General features: G+C 53.4%; 1 protein-coding gene across 2 annotated transcripts in view; it reads left to right on the plus strand.

Annotated features, from left to right (window-relative positions):
- The first annotated feature begins 6899 nt into the window (after positions 1–6899).
- JAM3 (junctional adhesion molecule 3) overlaps positions 6900–22345 on the plus strand; it is a 31644-nt gene continuing 16198 nt past the window's right edge. Inside the window, exon 1 of one of the 2 annotated variants that reach the window (XM_048328617.1) lies at positions 6900–6995. In XM_048328617.1, coding sequence (XP_048184574.1) covers positions 6945–6995 — 51 coding nt within the window. In that variant the 5' untranslated portion in view covers positions 6900–6944. Of the gene's footprint in view, positions 7009–22345 lie in introns of both variants that reach the window. The other variant, XM_048328616.1, reaches the window with a different exon arrangement.

Consider the following 22345-nt stretch of genomic DNA (forward strand, 5'->3'; position numbering starts at 1 on the left):
CTCTCGCACATGGACATTCACCTTCCCCTCCACCTCCACGAAGGCTCCAGCCCCCCCAGCAGCAGAGGATGGTGTTTGACTTGGCCGCCTGGCTCTCCAAACAACAGGGCGGTTCCAAGACAAAGCTCCCTGTGGTGCTGCTCACATGGAGCCCATGGGAGGGTCTGTTTGGGGAAAAGTATCAGATAAACTCCAGCTGGGTGGGATCCAGGGCTGAGCAGAACCCATGGGGGGTCCCCACTTGTCTGAGCCCCAAGCCCACATGTGGGTGATGCAGGAGCATCGATGACATCGGAGGCAAGCACACCTGGAGGGGACCTGGGCAATGCTGCATCACGTGGAGAAGTAGCACCAAGGGGGGCAGAGAGGCAAATGAAGGTGATGAGAGGTGCAGTGGCATTGGGAAGTCTATCCAAAACCTTGGGATGACAATATCTCCCCGTGGCTTCAGTCTGCACAGGGACACTTTCAGGAGAAAGGAAAACATTCCTTGGCAGACAAATGTATTGGGAAAAGGGTGGGGGATGGTGAGGAATTTGTTTGTCCCCAAGATGGAATACCAGGAGTGAGGGAGAAAGAGACAAAACACGGAACAGGGAAGAAAGATGCCAGGAGGGTGGAAAAGAGAGGCACGGAGCAGCAGGATTAGCAATGACAAACTTGCAGCTAAACTGGGCTTATGTCAGCATGTATTACCCGGGAGTGACGAGAACGATGGGCTTGCTCATCTGCCTTTTATAAGTGGCAAAGTCTCCCTGCATCCTGTTTACTATGAATTAGCTGGCATATGTCTAATCGTCTTTGCAAGCACCACTCGACTGGCAGAGATTAAGGCCCTGCTCCTCCTCCAAACCAAGCACTGCACTCCACTGCAAGGCAGCAGGACACTGCTCCCACCAGGCTGCCCAGGGAGGGGACCGAGGATGGCACTCAGCGACACAAAGCAATTCCCCCCAGCCTCACAGCCCTCCAGAAACCCAAAGTCCTAAAGCAGCCAGGCCTCAGACCAAGAAATCCCTGTTCCTCCAAGGGAGCCTGAGCAGCTCTCCCATCAGACAAGCCCTCCTCTGTGCCTGCTTCAGATCCAAAGGCGTGGGATGCCATCACCTGGATAAGCCATCAGGTAAATGGGGACAGGGAAATCAGCACTAACAGGGACTCGAGAGACCAACAAGAATTAAACCCTTGACTCCTTTCCAAGCAACTGCTGCACTTGAGCACGCTGCCAATTGCAGAACCTGACTGGTTTCCATCAAGAGCCATGAAAACCAGCTTTAGCCAGGGATTCACATGGAGAAGAGCAGGAATGGAGAAACCCAGGGCATTTATTAAACAATAAAGCGGTGCAAGAGGTGCGTGCGTGGGGGGTGTTTGCATGGCCAGCTGCCCACCCCGGGGTGTGTGTTGTTTGGCGAGCAAGGTGCTGCCTGGGTGGTGGGAGACCCTTGGCTGACACTGGACTGTTAGTCAGGCATGTCAAAACAACCTTGGAGGGCTTGGAAAATCCAGCTCGCAGACAAGGCTGCTCCACCGCAGCAGCAGGAGCCCTCAGAGCCAGAGCAAACAGTGACTCAGGAAGGGAAGAGCACAGGGGATTACAGGGAGCTGGGTCTGCTGGGAGGCAACGAGGGGCACTGAGAAAGGAGGTTGCTCTCACCTGCACAGGCTGGATTTGAAGACCTGACGGCCCTCCTGCCATGATGCTGAGGAAGCAGAGCAGCTCCGTCTGCCCCAGGGCACGAGCAGCCTGAGATCAGGACTGCAGGAGCCCTGAGCTTTGCAGAACATCCTCACTCTTCTTAAGCAAATGTTTTTCTATATCCCACACAGTCTTTCAAGAACAGAGATAAATTCAACAGAGCCTCATCTCTAGCAGCTATTAGCGTGTTTGTGCACCAACATCTAGGTGGGATCAGGAGAGAGAGGAAGCCTCCCTTTCCCGCTGACAGTCCACCCTTGCTCCCACACCCCAGCAGAGGAAAGGGAGTTCTATCCACCTTCTCCACGCAGTCCCAGCCTGGGGAAGCAGCGCTTGCTGTTGCCAGCGACGTGCCCAGCTGCGCCGAGACCTGAGCTGGGTCACCAGCCCGAGCACCCACCCTGCCACTCCCCGAGCTGGTGCCACCCCCGGGCTCGCCTTGGCAAGGGCACGGTCGGTGTGACAAGCAATGACCAGCTGGCCTGGGTTTGCTGGGGGCCGTGGCAGGGCAGCGAGGCCTTGGCTGTGAACAGGAGATGTGCACCACGCCACAGGCTGCCCGGGGGCTGCCCTGGGCCAGCCAGATGCTGTTTGCTCGGCAGGGAGAGGAAAGCCCCGCTCACAGCAGCCACACGCCACGGCTGCCTCGCACCTCTGCGCCGGGGGATCGCAGCTTCCAGCAGGCTGGGGCTCCGGAGGGTGCTGGAGCCAGGCAGGCAGCGCTGCTGGGTGCTGGAAGGACAAGGAGACAAGGCTGGGGACACCTGGTTCAAGGCCACCTCTAATTAGCATCGCTGTCTTCTCCATGCCTGGACCAGCACGGGGTAAGGGAGCTCAGCTCGGGGATGTCCCCAGGCATGTGGCTGCCTCAGGCCAGGAGCACTGAGCGTGCAGCTTGGAGGCAGCTGCAGGGAGCTCTGAGCAGGCACCGCGCTGTGCTGCAGGACGAGGAGGCAGCCGTGGCCCTCTCTCAGGGGGTTTGCTGGCTCCTCTGCGTAGCTGTCACCCCAGCACGCTGCTGCAGGCAGCACCCGAGGAATGCATTCCCCACATCCCAGGCTGTGCTGCTGGGGCCGTGTTTATTTAGCAGGAAGGTTTCCATGCATGGCCAGTCCCCAGTGCTCACTGCCTGCCCTGCTGACCACAGACGTGAGAGCCCTTGCGCACAAAATATCCCGAGAAAACTGCCTCTAATTAGAGGGTAGAGTTAAAAATACCCATAGTCCATAAAGAGAGGGAGGCAGACAGGGAAAAGGCACATGCCAGTGTGACTGACGCCCCAGGAGGGAGACAAGATTAGGAGCCACTCAGCCTCACACATACAAATGATTCAAAATAGATGAGCATATGCCTGAGCAATGAACCAGGGGGAAATGATGGGACTGGTGTAGGAGTGGGGTCATGGTCTGTGACACCAGGGAATCAACAGCTTGTCTAGACTCCAGAAGACAAAAAAAGAGATGCTGTCTTCAGCTAGGAGTGAGAGGCACTGTAGCACGAGGCTGTCCGTAAAAAGCTGCCCAAGCAGCAGGAGTGGTGTGGAAGAGGGATGGACACAGGCCAGACACCTTCATCTCCTCCCAGAGCTGCTGAGAATGATCTGGGGTAAAGGGTTCCTGAGATCAGGAGTGATGTGCATAAACGCATACCTGCAGAGGCTAAAGTGACCCTACAAACCCTCGAAGACAAGGCAGGACTTTGCTTCCAAACGTCCTACCCAGTCAGATTGAGAGGTCCTGTCTCACCAAGGGGAACCAGGCCTGTTCAGCCAAGGGTGGGATACAGCTCCTGCTCACCCCAGTGCAGCTCTGGGGAGACTTTTCCTCTCTGGTGGCCATTCTGTCCCCAGCTGCCCACATCACCCGTGACCTTCCATCTGCCACACACAAAGGTGGCTCTAGAGACACTTCAGATCATCCAACAAAATCACATCTGCTGGTATTTCCCCCTGAGAAAACACAGTGGCCCAGAACCCTCCTCTTCTGTGTAAAGTTTTTTCTTTAACAGAGCAGATTCCTCCCAGTTCTGCCCCTCCCACCTGGGCAGCACAACCAGCTCCCACCTCTGAGAGCAGCCAAACCCTCTCTCTGGTGGAGCTGTCTGCCAGGACCTCCCTCTTCCCAGGCCCGCAGTGGCCTGCCACAATCACAGCATCAGAGTTAGAGAGGTCTGGAGCGAACCTGCTGGCTGGGAAGGGTCCAGATGGACAGCCCTGAGGGCTCAGCCGGGCTGCTCCTCCGCACGCGAGGTACGGCACAGCTCGCTGGCAGAGTCCCGGGAGCCCCGGTGCCTCGGATAATCACATTCCTGCCTGCCATGTGGCCTGCTACTGAAAACCCATCATGACAGGCACAGCCTGTTATTACAGGTCTGAGCAGCTTCTTCTCAGCAGGGCTTGAAACTCAGTTTGGGCCTCCAGGCACTGCAAGCATCAGAAGGATCCATTTTCTCTGAGTCGCCTTCAGATGCCAAACACCTGATGTACAACACGCTCCATACAACCTTCGGAAATCCCTAGGGGTTTTTTTTCCAGTCTAGTCCTTGGTCACCTTCTCTCTGTTCTTACAAGTGCCAGGAGTGAGGCTCCACTCCTTATCTCTCATTTTGTTCTCCATCACTCCCCACCACAGGCTGTCCTGGAGCTCAGGAAGGCTCCCTGGCAGGGCCTGTGCCCCCTCCCTATCATCCTACAGATTCGTCTTCTTGTTTGGAGCACGGATTGGAGAACCCTTCAGAGATCAAAGAAATCACAGGAAGAGGTCCCTCCTCATGCCTGAGTACATCCCTGTGCCACATAGGGCTGCCCTTAGCACGTATTTTATTCTAGTTACCTGTTTCAACATTGAATAAGGAAAAGGGAGCTCCATCTCTGTGTGGAAATCAATGTTTTACACAGCAGTGCTTTGCCATCCTGGGTTGATGGGCGCTACAATTCCTGTATAATATTTATTGTACTCCTCAAGCTTGTTGAGTTTCATGTTTCAAAGGGCTCCTGGGAGGCGATGGCAGCTGAAAAGACAGGATCTGGCTGCAATGAAACCATGGAGGCAGCACAAAGAGGAGAGCTGGCACCGGTTTTATCAGCCTGAGACAAGCAATTGGCACATCCCTCCGGTGCAGGATGGGTATCCGAGATGATGCTCGAGGTGTCACGCCCTGGTGTTATCCATGAAGGTTATATCGGCTCTGCTAGTTGACTCCAAAGCCAGCCTCTGCCTGCACTGATTATTCACAGACACACTCTCAGGGCAGCCTAGGCTGAGCTCCAGCAGCCTGGAGAGGGAAATCAAGGCTTAGGAGAGCTCCTCAGAGCAGATCCAGCTCCCCCTCGAGTGGCCCAGATGGCCTGGGGGAGCCAGCACACCTCAGCACAGTTGTCCTGTGGCTGTCCCAGCATGGCTCACCCCCCGTCACAGCAGCACAGACTGGTTTGGGTTGGAAGGGGCCTCAAAGATCATCCAGTTCCACCCCCTGCCACAGGCAGGGACACCTTCCACCAGACCAGGTTGCCCCAAGCACCATCCAAACTGAAATAATTTCCTTTTTTTCTGCAGTCCAGCTAGAGACCTCCCATCCTTCTTTGTCTCTTCTGTCTCATCTCCTCTCTGCCCTGATCAAGCTGCTGCTGGAAGCTAAAGAGGATCCTGACACTTCAGTGATTGCACTTTATTGCTGTTTATATTCGCTGTCATCACATTTTACTTCTCCTGTCAGAGCAGCCCAAATGGACTGTGTTAAAATGATTCCTTACTCAACAGGGACCCAGCCCAAAGACTGCCAGAGCCAGGTTTTAAGGAATATAGCCTTATTAGGCGATTCCTTCCCCTTCATCCTCAGGGAAATGTCCCGTCTGGCCATTAGAATTGATGAGACTCCCTGTATTAATTTCGCTGGGCTCAGATCAGCCCTTTAAATCTACTCATTAGCATCTCGAGCTAGATCTGCTACGTTATCAAGTTAAATACATTTTTACATCCCTTAACTTCTGCCAGCTCTGCTGAGCTGGTTTACAGAGCAGAGGAGAGCTCTGGCTTTCATTCCAGCTGCTTGATCTTCAACAGCTTCTTAATTACATCCTCATCAGACTCTGCTGGCAGTGACGCAAGAGCCAGCATTAACACAGAACTTGCTCAATTCGGGGCCACTGTCCCACGCTGATAATTTTTGTTGCTTTCTGTTAATCAAAGAAAAAGGTCCTGGGGCGCTTTTGAGGACCACACAGTAGCTCAGGATGCTCTTTGTGCAAAGAGCACATTTTTCAGGGCAGAATCTCTAAATCAAACATCTGGTTGTGTCAGAAAGGATTTGGTCCAGCACAAGAGCTGGGGGAAGGTGTCGCTGCCCATGGCAGCGGGTTGGAACGAAATGATCTTTATGGTCCCTCCCAACCCAAACCAGTCTGCGATTTTGTGACTCAGGAAGTTCCTCAAGAGCAGCACTTTCTGCGCGGCTGCTTGTTTGTGTTTCTTGCTCACTTTGTTACAAGTTTATAGTGAAATTCAGACCGATGTGAATTGGCTTTTTAGGGAAAATTCTCAGAGAAATCGCTCTTTTTAGGGGTTCTTGTTAAATACCTACTTTGGAGCAAAACTTGGATGGGTTTTATAACCAAAATGTTGCTAATATTCTGGTTCAAAAACACTTAAAGTCCTCCCAGAGCCAGACTCGGCGTGAGTTTCCTTCTCTCCACAGGGCTTAACCAGCAGTTGGGACCGGCACCTCTCCGCATCCCTCTCCCCACCCGCGGGGGTCCCACTGCCGGGACCGTCCCTTCTCCCCATTCGCGGGGGTCCCACGGGCAGGACCGGCCCCCTTCCCCACAGTCCGTGCATGCCACGGCCGGGATCATCGGCTCTCCCCCACCGCGGGGGTCTCACCCCCAGCATCATCCTCTCTGTCCATCCGCCGGAGTCCCACTGCCGGGACCATCCCCTCTCGCCATTCGCGGGGGTCCCACCGCCGGGACCATCCCCTCTCGCTATTCGCGGGGGTCCCACTGCCGGGACCATCCCCTCTCGCTATTCGCGGGGGTCCCACCGCCGGGACCATCCTCTCTCCCACTCGGCGGGCCCAGGGCGCGCCCTGCCCGGGGGTTCGGTGCGTTCCCCCTCCCCTCCCTTGCCCGCCGGGCCCGCCCCCGGCCGGTGCCCCCGCGGAGCCGGGACCGGGCTCGGCAGCACCCCCGCCCCCGGGCCGGCGCCGCCCGGGCAGTGCGCAGGCTCGGCTCGGCTCCGCACACCCCATCATGGCGCTGCGGCGGCCGGAGCTGCTCCGGCTCCTGCTCCTGCCCCTGCTCCTGCCCCTGCTCGGTGAGTACCGGCCGGCACCGCCCGCACCGCCCGGCACCGCCCGCCGCCGGCCCCGCGCCCCGGGGAGCGGGATGCGCTGCTGCCGTCCCGATCGCGGAGTGAGAGAGGGAGGAGGGATGCGCTGCTGCCGTCCCGATCGCGGAGTGAGAGAGGGAGGAGGGATGCGCTGCCCCTGTCCCGATCCTGGACTGCGAGAGGGAGCAGGGATGCGCTGCCCCGGTTGCGATCCCAGGGAAAGGGGGAGATGCGCTGGCCGGTTGGGATCCCGGGGCAGGGAGGGAGGAAGGATGCGCTGCCCTAGTCGCGATCCCGGGAAGGGCAGGGATGCGCTATCCCTGCCCGTGCCCCGACAGGGATGCGCTGCCCCGATCCTCGCCACGGGGAAGGGAGGGAGGGATGCGCTGGCCCGAGCGCGGGGGGATGCGGAGACAGCGTGGGAGCCGCCGGGACGGGGGACGGGACAGCACACGGGTCCAGGGCCAGCCGGCAAGAAGGACCTGCTGGGAGCGTGATGCTGCCGGGAGCGTGGGACGCACACACACGCACAGGACCGGGGGAAACATCCCAAAACCCAGCTCAGCAAGGAGCGGGTCCAGGGCTGAGGGTGCCAGGAATGTGCAGGCTCGGCAGGCAGGCAGGGCGGACACTAGTGCCTATTCAAGACCAGGCACAGGCGCCTATTGTTCGGGGGGCCCCGCATGAATGTTTGCAGTTTTAATTGCAAAAACATTTGCTAATTCCGCTCAGGAATGAATTTGGGCTCATTTGTTGTCTGGCTATTAATAGCTGGGGGGATGAGGAGGGGGACAGCAGCCGGTGGGCTCGCGTTGTCCTCCCCCCTCCGCCCAGATGGCAGGAGGAGAAGACGGGGTGGAGTGGGGTTAGGCTGACAACCAGCCTACAGCTGAGTACCAAAATACACGGGCTGAGCATGTACACACTCACCAGTCACTGTTTTGGGTCAACTCGAGGCTGAAGTGAATGGAAATATTTCAAACAGTTTATCTAAGGACAAAAAACAATCCTCCAGTGACTCCAGAGAACTTGCAGAGTCGCTTTGGGCCTCAAAGAAAGTGAGATTTGGGCGCTCTTTACCCAATCAGTCAGCGGAGGGGTGCGAAGATGACTCTGACACTCATTCCCAACGAGGAGAGGGTTGTCACGCGCTCCAGGCTCTGGTGTTCGCTTGCTTTGCTGCGGTTTGGAGCAGAAACAGCTTCAGCAGGAGAAATGGGGAGTGCCTGATCCCGGAGCATCACACGGTCTGCCCGGTGCTAACTCTGGATTCAGCTGCTCCCTTCGAATGGGAAAAACCACAGACTTAACACGACTTTCCCTCACAGCGGGGCTGCAGGGTAGAAAGGTGCCTCATTTCCTTCCTGTGTTACTTGAGCAGAGCCTGAGTGTCCTGTTGAACCTGGCCTAAAAGATAGGGAGACTGGAAACAAACTCCAGATATTTCTGCCTTTCTTCAGACAGACAATAGTTGCTAAAAGCAGCCAAACACCACTGGTTTCACACCCCTGCCTGAGAACATTCACCTGGTGAGTGAACCCAAGTGGCACCAGGCTTTGCTTTCCATTAAATTTAAAAAGTGCCTCATCCTGGGTTGATTTCCAGTAGTGTTTAAATGTGGGGTCATAAGCCCAGAAGATTGGGCAGAGTGAGGTTGAGAACAAAAAGGTTTCTTCCACCACGCCTGACTTGAGGGACTGGGGGCACCCCACTAAAATAGGGCTGTGCTGTCAGCAGTACTTAAAATTAGACTTGTACTGAAGCCTGCAGGGCTGGTGCTGGATAGTGGGATGGGAGTGTGACTGGAAGGATGTGTTTATGCCAACCGATTACTTGGGGGAGAAGAAACAAAAAGGCATGAAAAGAAGGAGACAAAGCTCACAAGATGCTGAGATCCCAAGGTCTGACCTGCTCTAGACTCCAAGGTGCTGCTTTGACTCCCAAGTGCTGTGAGCTAGGGTTGCCTCCTGCTGTGTGTTACTGCCAGAACAGCCCCTGTTCTTGATCGTGGCCTTAAAACATTGCCAGGAAACGGGAGCCAGTGAAGCATGGAGCATTCAGTGCATTCCCAGCTCTAGGCACCAAAAGCATCTAAAGATTCTGCACATCAGGGAAATGCCATGGTCATAATTAAAGCAGTGGAAGCTCTTGGCGGCACTGATGGAGAGTGAGGCTTACGACTGACATCAGTTCTGCCTCGAGGTCTCTCCTTGCCAGCTTCCCCGTGGAAACAAATGTTTGGATTTTAGAGGATTTCACGTGCTGGGCTGAGAGCAGAGCTGTGGAGACGCTCCCAAAACTCTCGAGTATTTCCTGTTGAAAATAGAGCATGCTGATAGCTTGCAGTCCTTGATGGGGAGATACGGGCAAGTCCCAGGCACATTTCAGTTTTAAAGCTCATTACATTCAAATCTCCTTTTTGATTTAATTCTGAGGGCTTGGTAATAGGTTGGATTTCGCAAAAGGCTTTTTAAAATCTATGGAGTAGAAGTTCTAATTTCCTTTTTTTTTTTTTTCTTTTAATATATGAAGTCCATCTGTCCCAGCCACCAACAACTGTTGTGAGTCAGCTGTCAGTGCCAAAAACCACTCGGTGGAAATGTTGACTCTCTTGCAGTGATGATAAGTTGCTTGTTGGTATTTTCTGGTGGGAAGTATTTGCAGTATCGCTTTCTTTTCAACAGGCAATAAAAAACCGGGACAAACAGCTTTGAGAGCCCTGCCAAAATCAGATGCTTAATAACATCTTCCAAAAAATTCCTAGGAAGGGCTTGGTGTTCCTTTTTGGGTAAGCAGGATCTGGCATCGCCACCAAAGAGTGGTTGGATGCACATCTCCTTTACAGCTGTTGACAAAGAACGCGACACCAGCACATTCCCTCTTGCCCCGAATACTTCTGAGAATTTCTTGGTTGCTGAAACAGGAGGAGATTCAAAGAGTAAAATGTGTTTGCTTTAGTCTGTGGACTGAGATGTTGCTCTGCTTTGTGAACTTGGGTTCTTTCAGTGTTTATTTTCCCTGTACAAGTTGAATTCTGGGTCTCTTGGCCTGCTGCAGTTGTTTTTCAATTATCTGTCCACACACTGAGGATTTGCACCAGGGACACGCTTGGAGTTGCCAAAAAATCACCTAAACAAGTAAATAAAGCGGAATGAGCTGCTGCATTTATCTCCACAAACAAGGACAAAAGCTGTGGGTGGCCTCCTGTCAGTTTGCCCCTAACTTTAGCCATCTCCAAAGGGCAAAGCAACGATCAGCCCCCACTCGCTCCTGCTTTCCTTGCAGCATGCTTGGATTATTAGTTCAGTTTCTCTTGCAAATTGGGCTGGCTGCTTGCTCGTCCTCTGCCATGAGTGTTTGTGTGTTGAAGCAGAACTGGCCTCCCAGTTGTATATTTAGAGCTAATGCTTCACAGTTGATTGCATCAAGCCCTGATGATCCCGAGAAGGTTCGTGAACTCCTTACGGAGCCAGCCTGAAGTGGTGGGAGGGAGTTAGCAAAGGCAAAGATTTCCACAGGCCAGCAGGATCCTGAGTCCTCAAGAGTCCTTGTCTGCACAACACGAGCTTGTGTTGCCAACATTCCCCTCAACGAGATAAAACCACTGCTCTGTGCAAAAGGAGCTGGTGGCCTGCTTGGAAACTGCTGTTTATGTGAAAAGAGATGAGTTCCCGATATAAAATTAATTAGGATAATTACATTCTCAATCTGGCTTCTGTATCGACTGGAATTTGAACTGCAGCATCTTCTCCCGATTGATAAGGGCTGGTTGCCTTCCCTCAGAACCCCCAGGGAGTATCGTGTTTTTATGAGGCAGGATCAAAACCCAGCTCAAACAGCACATCAGTTCTGTGTGGTGGAGGAGTTAAGGGTGTGTGCAACAAACCCCAGTCCCTGGCTGAGTCAGGACATGGCCTCAGAACCAGCTAATGGCTTTAATTGCACTAATGAATGTTCTGGACACAGCCTGAAATTTCCCCCAGAGGGCCTGGATTGCTGTTTGGGTGCAGTTCTGGCAACAGCTGTGCTTGGGGCAGAGGAAATACCTGCTGGGTCACAGTGCTCCAACTCCCTGCTGGAAACCAGAGGTTTCACTTTCAGAAGAATAAATAATAACATAAAAACTGGACTTATTTTTGGCTGGAAGGCTCAGGTCTCTGTTTGCTTGTGACCCTTCAGAGCACCAACATCCACAGGAATAACCTGAGGGGAGGGGTGTTGTTTGGAGAGTTTCAATTCTTTTTTTTCTGTGGGGACTTACCAAAATATACCTGTGAGGAACAGGACAGTGAGGAGTTCATGGACTCCATCCCGTGGGCTTCAGCAGAACACTGGTCTCAGGGATAATCAACTCCTCACAAACTCCTGCTTCTCATTTCAGAGGTCAGGCAGCTTCCTTGGGGGATAAACGTTGAGAGAGGTGTATTTTAAAGATGTTTCCTGCTCAGGCACAGCCAGCTGAGGTCCTGGTGTCACTTTGATGGCCTTGCTGCCACTCTAAGGAAGCTTTGTGTGACTCCTGGGCAGGACTTCAGCTGTCCAGCACAGGGAGGGCAGCACCAAGACAGCTGCAAACGGAGCTGGAGTCCTGTTCTTCAGAGCAGCATCCTCAGCCAGGCCTTCAAATGTCTTAGAATAAAACCCCAACATGCAAAAAGTGAGGTTTGGAGAGGGAGTTCCTCTGCAGTTCCTCAGTGTCTTGTCAAAGGCGCTTCTCTGCTGCGTTGGGGATTGGAGGAAATTGCTTTAGGTGCATGTTCCAAACCAGAAAACAGGCAGGAGAAAGAGCAGCAGAGGCAGGAGCAAAATTTATAAATGGGAGTTGACAAAAAAAAAACCCCAAACCAAAACAAAACAACCCCCCCCCCCCCAAAAAAAAAAAAAAAAAACCCAAATATCTCAGAAATTTCTCCAGCTCCTGAGAGCGCAGTTGGGTCAGGTTCCCATGAACTCACCTGTAAAATGCTGAGACCTGTCAGATGAGAGTCCAGTCAGCTCTGGGCTGGCACTGACTAATCAGAAAGAAACTAAGTCACATACGTGTTGTAACCTGACAGCCCACAGGTACTTCAGATAAGCTTGAAAAATTAATGGGAATCGTTCTGTCATGCAAGAATTGCTTGTCGGCATAAATAATCCCAGGTATTGGGTTCTGTGGTGCCCCTCATTGGCTGGAGCACAGGGTTTAAGACTCAGTCACAAGGGGAAATGAAGGTTTTTCAGAGCACCAGTAGATGAAGTAGATGAAATTAAATTGTGTTCAGATAATGCTCAAGATTTTCTTTTTTTTTTTTTTTTTTTTAAGTCATAAATCCCAGGGATTTCAGAGTTAAAGCCAGAACACGCTCGAACCTACTCCCTTCAATGTACCTGATTATTACAACACAAATGTGAGATCAGTGGGGTTTTTAAGAGTCCTCCTAATTCGTTTGGGCACAGCTGGCTCGTTTGAAGACACTGAGCTCTAAAACTGCAGCGTGCCAGGGACTTACTGTATCTTTGGCATGTGGCTAAAAGGCAGCAGTGGTCCATGTTCAGCAGTATTTCACGATTTTTAATCACGCTATTAAAAATATATTTTGGTGGCCTAGGTAAGATTTTCTGCTGAGCTGGAGAAATCCACTGAAATCTAAGGGGATTTGTTCCTATTACTAGGCTGGGTTTCTAATGCCCGTGACCTCTTCTGAAAATCCCTGCCTTAATAAACTTTGGGCAATTTCTTACATAAGTGGCCAGTGTTTGACAGAGAGGATGTAAATTAGGACACTTTTGGGCTCTGTTTTGAAGGGTGGGAGTGAAATACTTCTAAAATTTCAGGTCTGTTGAAAGCACCAGACTTCCCTGCTCACTCCCCTTGAGACATCTAATTAAGCTGCCATTTTTGACACTCTTGCCCAGTACATCTCAGGATGTACAACCATGAGGTTGGTTCAGTGGTTGCTGAAGGAGCCCATAAAACCTCACATATCCAAAGGAGGTTGGGAGTTGTGTTTCATTAACGACATGGAATAAGGCTGGCAAGCAAGGTCATGGAGGAGAGCTCTTTTGAGAGCCAGGCTTACCTTTCAACAGAGAAACAGAGCTCTGCACATCAGTCCTGCTTTTTGTTCCCAGTGGAAAGGTTCCTGCCACTTCTCATCCCTCCGGGGTGGCTGTGTGTTCTCTCAGACCTCGAGTGGAGGTGGCTGCACAGCAGAGAACTTAATGATTTTGTCTGCGTGTAAATGTACAAGGCTCTGCTTGATCTTTCAGCCCCAAAATCACCCATGGAGACAGCATTTTTTGTTTTGCCAGGATGTTATCCTTGGAAAACAGAGGTTTGATGGATGTTGCTGCTGTTACAAACAGCTTCTGTTCACGGCTGTTTGCTGGGGGCTGACAAAAAAAAAAAAGAGAAAGAAAAAGCAAAAACTCACTGTCCCAATTTGTGCCCTCGCTCACTGGAAGCTCCGTGAAAGATGAACTCATGGTGCTGTCAGGCTGCCATGAAGATGAGGAGCGTTCCTGGGAGTATGGGATGGTAACTGGCTGCGTGAATCGCGGCGCTGGAAAGAGCCCCAGTGTCCACAGCAGCTTTTCCCATGTACCCCAGGGTCCATTAAGGAGATTGCTGCCTGCTAATGGACTTCCTCCTGAGGCTCTGGCTGCTGACACTCTCCTGAATGATTTCCGGCAGCTCACGCAGCAGGGAAGGTGTTGCAAAGTCCTGCAGCTCTTGCTGCTTCTGTGAAATAGCTTTTATCCCCTCAAAGGAAACTTACCAACAGCTATTTTTAATACACACTTAAATCTCTGCTTTAATATTTTTCTTCTGTATTGATCTTCAGCAAAAGCTGGGAGATAAATATTTCTTTATACCCACCACGTTGTTTGGAGATGGTTATTTTTAGAGCCTGGAAAACATCCGCTCTGTGCGAGAGAGGGCCTGGGCATCTTGGAAGGGGAAGAAGTCCCAGCTCTGTGCTCTGGACCTCTGGACTAGCCCTGGCTTCCCCAGCCTGTGGGAGGCCTTGGGGGAAGAGGTTGTTGAGGTGTTTAGATACCAACAAAGTGGAAGGAGTAATGCACCCCCCGTTAGTGTGATTGCTCTGTGCTTTGCTGGCGGGATTGGAGACACGAGCCATGGAACAGGTTGGCTTCACCCACCACGGATCTCCTTGTTGATCTAGAGGCTCCTACAGCACAGGAGGTGCTGGTTTCCCTCCCTCTGTGCTTTTAGCTGCTCTGCTGAGGTTGCACGTAGTGTACGTGGATGGGGCTGCTCTGATTTCGCAGGGAGGCGATGGCTTATCTCCTTCAGAGCTGATGGAGTTGCCTTTGAACTGGCAGAGTGCCTTGTAATTGCCTCCCGAGCCTCGTGGGTTCTCCCTCAAGCAGACCTGGCTGTTTGAGTTGGTAAACATCCTCCTGGAGCTGGTGTTTTCCCTCATTTTGGCCAGTTTTCAGCATCCCATAAATCTCAGGGCAGCGCGGAGCTCTGCCTGCCAGAGCTGCCTCGCATGTGCTGGAGAGGAGTTTACACCAGGTACCAACCCCTCTCTTCTGCCATCAGAAATGCTCTGGTGGGCCTTGCCGACACACAGCTGTCCTCTCCCACGCAGCAGGGCGAGAGGAGCCCTTTGAAGTCCGTGCTGGGGCTGGCAGCAGTTCCTGAGGCACCCCAGTACCCCCCTCTCCCCCTGCCAACTGTTCCTCGGGTTCTCCGAGCCAACAGCTGAGCCACGATCAGGGCTGATCATGCTGCAGGGCTGGGGCTTTGCCAGGGGGCAGAGGGGACTCCAGATTCCAGTTTGTTCCTGAGCATGGGAGGATCTGGGGGCTCTTTCCCCATGTCCCAAGGCGTGATCATCGCCCACCAGCATCCCGCTGTTGGTACACAATAGGGATTGTTCTCCCCGCCTGGGCAGGCTCCTGGTGTTCTGCTGCAGGCTCCTTGATCCTCCTCTTTCTGCAAATATTTGGAACAGATCCTGTTTGGCTGTTTTGACAGTTTGACTCAGCTATTAAATGACAAAGGGAAGCTGGACTCAGGTTCACCGTGGTTACAAGCAGCTCTACAAAGAGGGGAGATGAGGGTCAAATTCAGACACGGGGCTGTGTGGGAGAGGTCCTGGCCTCAAGGCTTAGTCCTGGAGCAGGGTTGGATGCAGCAGCTCTGCAAGGGGATCCCTAACCTTGCTGGCCATGACACTGCGCAGTCCCGAGGAGAGTGTGGATTTGGAGTGACAAATATGGCATAATTCTGGCTGCTTCCATATTTCCCAAGAGCTTTTCAATTCCTGGCTCATCCTCGGTCACTGCTGAGGCACACATGCCATGAGTCTCACATCTGTCACTCAGCTCCGTGTCCTGGACATGAGGCAAAGACTCTCTTGGCTCCAAAGGCTTCCCTCTTTCCTCCCTCCCGAGTTTCCTCTTGGTGTCTGTGTCCCTCACTGAGAAGCAGTAGCTCCTTCAAAGAAATGCAAGGAAGCCCATTTGCAGAATTTGCAGAATTTACAGCTGCTTCCCCAGGCTTGAGTGTCCTCCTCTTTAAGAGCAAGCTTTTAAGCATGTTCTTAAGTGGGAAGATAAGTGGTGTTACAATCCTTTCATCTTCTGGCTCAGAGCAGGCTGGAGATCACTGATAAGGGGATGACAGCACGAGGAAGATGCATAGGCACCTTTGGATTTAATTCCTACTTTGCAAGGCAGTCTTTAAAGCACATCTCGGGTGGGAGCAGAGGCTGGTAAAATAAAGCTGGGCCTCCCCTTCTCAGCATATGTCTTTTCCTCATGTCCCTGAGGCAGATCCTCTGTGTGTGCCAGCAGAGCCGGCACAGACTGAGCCGGGTTCTCCGTTCCTGAGCCCTCCTTCTGCTGCTGACATTCGAGGGACTTGGCTGGGGCTGTCTCTAGACGCTGTTTCGGCTGGTGGTTTCATTTGCACATTTCTTTTTCTTGCGGCAGTCCTTAAAGCACATTTGAGCTGTGCTTTAAACAGGGCTGCGCTCGCAGCATCGCACGTGATGGGCTGAGATGCATTCCTGTGCCAGGGCCTGCGAGACAGCACCCTCAGCCTCACGTGGGTGGGAGTCTTCAGACCCCTCTTGAACAAACCCTGCATTCAGCTCCAGAATTCCTGCCTTAGCCCCTCGTCTGCTGGCTGAAACAGGTGGCAAGCATGTGCCTGTGAGGGTCTGTACTGGGGGTGGTCCTCAAGGTCAGCTGTATCCAGCCCACATTCCTGCTGCGTCCCCCCACCTCACCTTCTGGCCCAGCTGGCCCTGGGCCACCCAGCCCAGAGGTTCCTGGCTACGTCCACGCGCTGCTTGTGGCAAACAAACCGCTTGAAGGTGGGGTGTCTGTGGGCCAAGCCTGCCCCAGCCTGCTGCCTGCTCCTCCGAGGGAATTGGGGGAAAGTGGCTGGGGCAGAACGTGTCAGACACTCGCCAGCACCCCAGGGCACACACACTGAGCATCCACGTCCTGGGGATGGCTCCAGAGCAGCTCCAGAGGCTGCTCCACAGCAGGACATTCCACAGGCTCTGCTGGGAGCGGTGGAGTTGGCGAACTCCTGGCCACGCCAGACCTAGGAACAGAGGGAAAAGTGGAGCTGTTTGAGCCAGGGAGTTCCTTGGCAGGGTTTTGGCACAGTCTGCAGGCGAGCACGATCCAGAGGAGGCAGTGCCTCGTGCCCAGAGAAGCCCAGATCCAGGTGCTGCTGTGGATTTTCCAAATGCCTCCTCCTGTTCTCAGGGATTTCTGCTCGCAGCTCACTGCATGGTGCCAAGTCTTTCACAGACGAGGCTACAAACCTTCCCACAGCAAGCCCCATCTCTCTGCCCCTCAGGCTCTCTCTGGGGAGCTGCTGCAGCTGGGCAGGGCTGGCTCTGCCACCCCGGACTTGCATCCCAGCCCCAAGTGTGAGCAGAGGCTGCTGCTCCCTCTTGGATCAGCCCCCAGTGCCTCTGCACCTCGCTGTTACTCAGCACTTTTCCCTGACAGGGAATTAAGTAGGATTTCTAGGTCATTGTGGGGCTGTCAGGAGGAATCGTCTCCTGTAGACCTCATTATCAAGGCTCTTTCTGCAATGCCAGACTTCAGAACAATTGCAGCCTGGTTCCCTAAACACTGGCTAATGAGACAGAGCTGTTAGCAGCAGTTTGCTAAATAAAGGCTGTTTCTGCCTGAGACAGAATAGAGCCAGACGGGATTTTCTTAGCTGTCTCTCACTCAGAAGGTATTTCAAAGGACCCCGAATGAAATAATGAGGTAAATGTTGCTCTCGTGGTCAGTGCTCGATGCTAGTGCCAGGTGCTTCCCCACAGCAGGGACTTCAAGTAACTTGTGCTCAAGAAACCCAGAATCCTCTCCTTGGTTTCAGGGTATCCTGATTATCTACCTGAGCTCCTTTGTCCTGCTGTGACAGTGACTTGCTGCTCGGTGGATGAGCTGGGTGCTGACCTCCGTTTCCTTGGGTGTCACAGGAGGATATTCTGTGATCCCCAGCTTGCAGCAAAGCTTGCCCAGCATTCACACATGTGGCTTTGGGGAGGCAAGGGGTCCAGCAGCTGAGCAGGAGGGACAAGTGTGACAAGTGTGTGGCAGCTTTTGAAAGGAGCTTGGAGGGTGCAGCCTGCCCAGAGGAGACAGGTGAGATCTCAGCTTGTGTCTGGGTGCTGAGCAGAGGGGATGCAGCCCCCACCTGGGTAATGTGAAGCCAGCTGACTTCTGTTGATGTGCCTGTAATGAGATTTTTCATCCTACCTCTCTTCCTGTTGCCACAAAGGCCTGGATTAAAGATAAACTCTGGAGCGTGATGGGATGAGTCCTTGCCTCTGGCTGGAGCAGGCACAGGAGAGCTGGGGAGTATTACCTGTCCAGTTTGCAGGTCTGTTTGAAGAGGTGCTTTGATGTGGTAGTGGGCGTCCATGGAAGGTAAACGGTGTCTAGACAGGTTTTTCTCACTCTCTTGGTATCTCTGAGGCAGCAGGAACAGTGCCAAACAGGCTGAACGGCTCCAGAAGCAGAGCTATTTCTAGGAAGATGGAAAATGGTTCTTCAGGAGAATCCAGGATAGCTCTCGCTGGACCCCGGTTGAACTTCTTGCAGGTGGAACCTGGATCACTTAATTGCAGGTAGATGCTGCTAAGAGTGAGCAAAAGGAGGTCCAGGAGGTGGCCAGTGTGTTTCCAGTGAGCTGGCACAGCAGAGAGGTCCAGGAGAGGTCCATTGACCAGTGCTGTGGCCAGCGGGTTGGGAATCCAGGACGACCCAGTCGATTTTGGCAGCAGCAGGGTGCTGAGGGAAGACTCCCTCGGTCTGGCTAACTGATGAGTGCCAGGACTTGCCCAGCAGAGCTGGCCTGTGTGCCCGGTGACCACTGCAGCGGTGGGGCCATGGCTGTGGGAGGGAAGGCGAAGGCAGGCCGGGATCTGGAGAGACTTGTCGCTGGCTGGCAAGCGCTGCTCTCAGCGCTGTCTCTGATATGCCATCTCCCCGGGCTGTTTGGGAGGGGAAGTGGAGACTGGATTCAAATGCCTATTGTCTGTCCTTCGGCTGGGAGCAGAGCCAGCAGAGAGAGAGGCGCTGGCAGCATCTGATACAGGGGGCAGATGTGAGGGGAAGCACACTCATCCGTGAAATGCTGGCGCTGGGATTTTCAAAGGAGCCTCAAAGGTTAAGTGCCATGTGCTGGAATGCGTACATGAAGGTCAGGAGAGAAATCCGGGGCTCCTGGGATTCCTGCAGGGCTGGGGGAAGCTTTTTGCAGGCAGCTCTTGCCACGGGGACCAGGCCCTGTGCAGCATCTGTGTGCTGCCAGGACTCCTGCTGCCCTGGGCCCCAGCTGTTCCAGCGTGGCCATGAGGAGGGCAAAGCCACACCGTGCCAGGTTTAGTGTCACCTGGGAAGCTTCAGAGGAGCTCAGGTAAGCTCAGCCTGGCTCCCCTCTCCTGTGGGCAGCTGCCGGGTTCTGCAGCAGGGGCTGGGAGCTGAGCGCTTCCCGACCCTGCCCGGCCTCTCCCCCTGCCAGAGCAGGGCTCGGCCACGGGTTCCAAGCAGAGCTGGAAACTTGGCACGGGGGCACGGAGCAGCCAAGAGCCCAGCTTGCTCCTCTGTGTCAGGGCTGGCTTCTGTACTGCTGTGGGGAGTGCAAATATGTTCCCAATCTGTTTGCCTCACTGACACGACTCCAAGACACACAGGGAACAGATACACTGACCGAGAAGGGGCCATTGTTACAGGGACCTTCCTGACTGTGGCTCCGCTGTGCTTCATCCCCAGCATCCACAGAGCCCAATCCTCCCGGGTCCCCAGCCTGACCTGCACGTTAGCACAGGCAAGCCAGGGGTTCTCTCCTGCTTTATTCAGTTTGTCCATCCATGTGCCCTGATCTGGCCTTCTGATTTCTGTGCTGATGTCTGGCAAGCAGGTATTAAATCAGGCTGTAGATAAAAGGAGACGAGCGTTGCCTCCCTGAGAACCAGCCCAGACATCCAGTGACACATTGCTAATTGCAGCCAGGCAGACAGATAGCAGTGCTGGAGGCTGAGCAGCCAGGAGCCACGGGAAGGCACTGATGGGCTGATGGACAGGTTGGGGTTTTGGCCAAGGAGGAATGAAGGCCCCAAGAAAAGCAGAGAAGAGGAAGGGAGTTACCTCATTTGTTTCCAGCAGGGCTGTCCTCTGAGAGGTATTTCCTTAAGCTTTACACAGTCCGAATTTAGTTGCAACTTTTATGAACAATAAAGGCTTCCATGGTTTCCCTCGGAGGAACTGGAACGAATCCAAATAGATTTTAGTGCTGAGAAGCAGGTCCTGTTACTAATGTCAGCCTAATCACTTCTTTCGATCTCCTTCCCACCTTTTTTGCCATTCATCCTCTAAGGCCTCCAGGCAAGTTACCAAGTCCAGTCTACTCTTCTTAGCTGTTTCTGACTTTGCAGCCTGCCCTTGCTTTTTAGGGTCTGTGAGGGCATTTAATATGCCTGCCCCAGGCTGGGGTGGGGACTGTCCCCATGCCTCAGGAGAGAGCTGGCGCTGTGACACAAAGCCTGGAGGAGCTGGCAGGACAGTGGCACAGAGCTGAGCTGAACCAGGGACCAGCATGTGCTGCTGGGGCTGTGTCTCCCTGGGAAAAGGGCCTCTGACCAGGACTCAACTGGGAGCATTCGGCTGAGAAAATTCTCTGCTAAAAATAGCAGCAGATGATGTTTAAGGAGAAAAACAAGTCAGGGTCTGGGAGAAGTTGGTTCCCAGATACATGGCTAATTCAACTCCCCCAAGACAAGTAATCTTTTAACCCCTCCGTGCCAAGGCTCCTTTCTGCTCTAATAAACAAACTTGCCCTGGTCAGGAATCCAGGCTGGGACGAGCCAGGATGGGTTTTGTCCTCTTCGCTGTGACACAGCATTAGTCCCTTCCCTCTCCCCCTGCTCATTTATGGCAGCATCTTCCTAATAGCTCTCTGTGTCACCCTTTTCATCCTTATCTGTCCCTGACTTCACTTGGGCTCCCTTTAATTCTCCGGGTGCACTTCCTAAGGAAATAATCTCCCCTGAACCCTGCGGCGCTTCTCCCCGTGCAGGTTGGCAGCCTGTGCTCGGGCTGATGTTCACAAGGGAAGTCTTTTCAGATCTGCTTCTGTGATCCAGGGCTGCCCCTAAAATCACATCTCCGGGCCTGCACATGGCTTGCTGTGCGCCTTTTCCCCCTTGTGTGGCTGCGTCCTTTGTTCTGACAGATTCGCTGCAAAGCTTCAAAGCTGCCTGGTGGAGGCTGGCCCCACCTCTCCTGCCTGGAATGACGGCAGTGGGATCAGGGGCTCCTGGTCGGCTCACAGGCAGCCGGGGATGTTCCCTGGGTGCCTGCAGTCAGGCTCCTGCAGCGTTCATTTGTGCGTGTTTTGTGCGGCGCATTAGCGAGACAATTGCGGTTTGTACCCGGGGCTAGAATTACACACGCGCGGAGAAAAGGCAAAAATTACACTGTAAAATTGGAGGAAATGTTCTTAAAACGAGAGCTGCTTTCAGTCTTGTCATAAATGATTTCTCTGTGTGCTTGCTCACGCCCTCTTCTGTTCCCTTCTCCAGCCTACTCCCGGCTCTTGGCTCTGATGACTGCTGCTCTCTTCCCAACTCCCTTTTTCCACAGGAAGATGACATGGTTGGTCTTCGATAAGCAGAACCTCAGATCCGTGTTTTGCTGGTCAAGCTCTAGGATGGAGGAGAAGGAAGGATCAGGAGATTAGAGTCACAGACAGAGGAATAGAGGATTATAGGCTAAACCCCTGCAAGTCTCTGTATTGATGGTTGGGACACAGCCAGACACTAAGGAGCATTGCAAAGCCTGGTGCTGATAGCATATCCGCTTATTTCCTGTCTTTGCATTGCAGGCAGCTTCTGAGATGTGTGTCCTCATCAAAAGCCAGGGTCAGGCAGGTACCGAGCATCCCAGCTCCTGGGGAAGTCAAATACCTGCTGAGATCAAGTCTGTGCCTCGGCTGGCGTTCAGCCTGGAAAACGTCACCGTGGCTTATGAGATTCTCAGCAATCCTTGAGTCAAATTCCCACACGAGCCAAAAATAAAGGAACTTGCCCCTTTTCCTGTTGCAGTTCATTCCCTCTCCCTGACGCTGGCCATAGATCCCTGTCACGTCTCGCTGACCCCACTCCGTCCTGGATTTCATTCCTCAGCATCTGTCTGCTGCCAGGAGAGTCCTGCTGGGAGGAAGGGAGAGGACAGCAGGAAGACCATTGCCCCTGGCTCTTGTGACAGTTATATGCTGGTTCCCTCCCACTTTGCACTAATTTGGTACCAGCATCTGCCACTTTGGGGAGGAAGGGGACTTGCTGAAGTGAGAAATAACGTAGGATGTGCCTGCATGGCACTTCTTAGGGCTGGCTACGGAAACAATGGAAGGCAAGTGGGAATAGGCAGGAAGGGTTGGTTTCAAATCTGCCCTGTGCAAAGGTTCCCACTGCTCTCCAGTGCTCACCATCTTTGTTCCTGGGATTTGCTGCTGCAGGGCGTTCTCATCTGGTGAGCGGGTCACAGCGTGGTGTAGCCACTGCTGCCTGAGACAGCGTGTGCCTTTGCTCTTCCTGTGATTTCCATTCCTCATTTTTTTCCTCCAGTGAACTGGAACTGTACATCCTCGCTGAGTTACAGGGGACGCTGAGTTTGAAGGGACTGAGGCTCAGCTGAGAAATGTACAGCACTTGGGTAGATGGAAATGATGGGGAAACACTGCATGGGAGACCCTCGGCTTCCTCGGGGTTCCAGGGGCCCAGCCAGCTGTATCCCTGCGGTTTTCATGCCCTAAAGCAGAGGTGGGGAT

Source organism: Corvus hawaiiensis, chromosome 25, assembly GCF_020740725.1.
Source record: "Corvus hawaiiensis isolate bCorHaw1 chromosome 25, bCorHaw1.pri.cur, whole genome shotgun sequence".
NCBI classification, from domain to species: domain Eukaryota; kingdom Metazoa; phylum Chordata; class Aves; order Passeriformes; family Corvidae; genus Corvus; species Corvus hawaiiensis.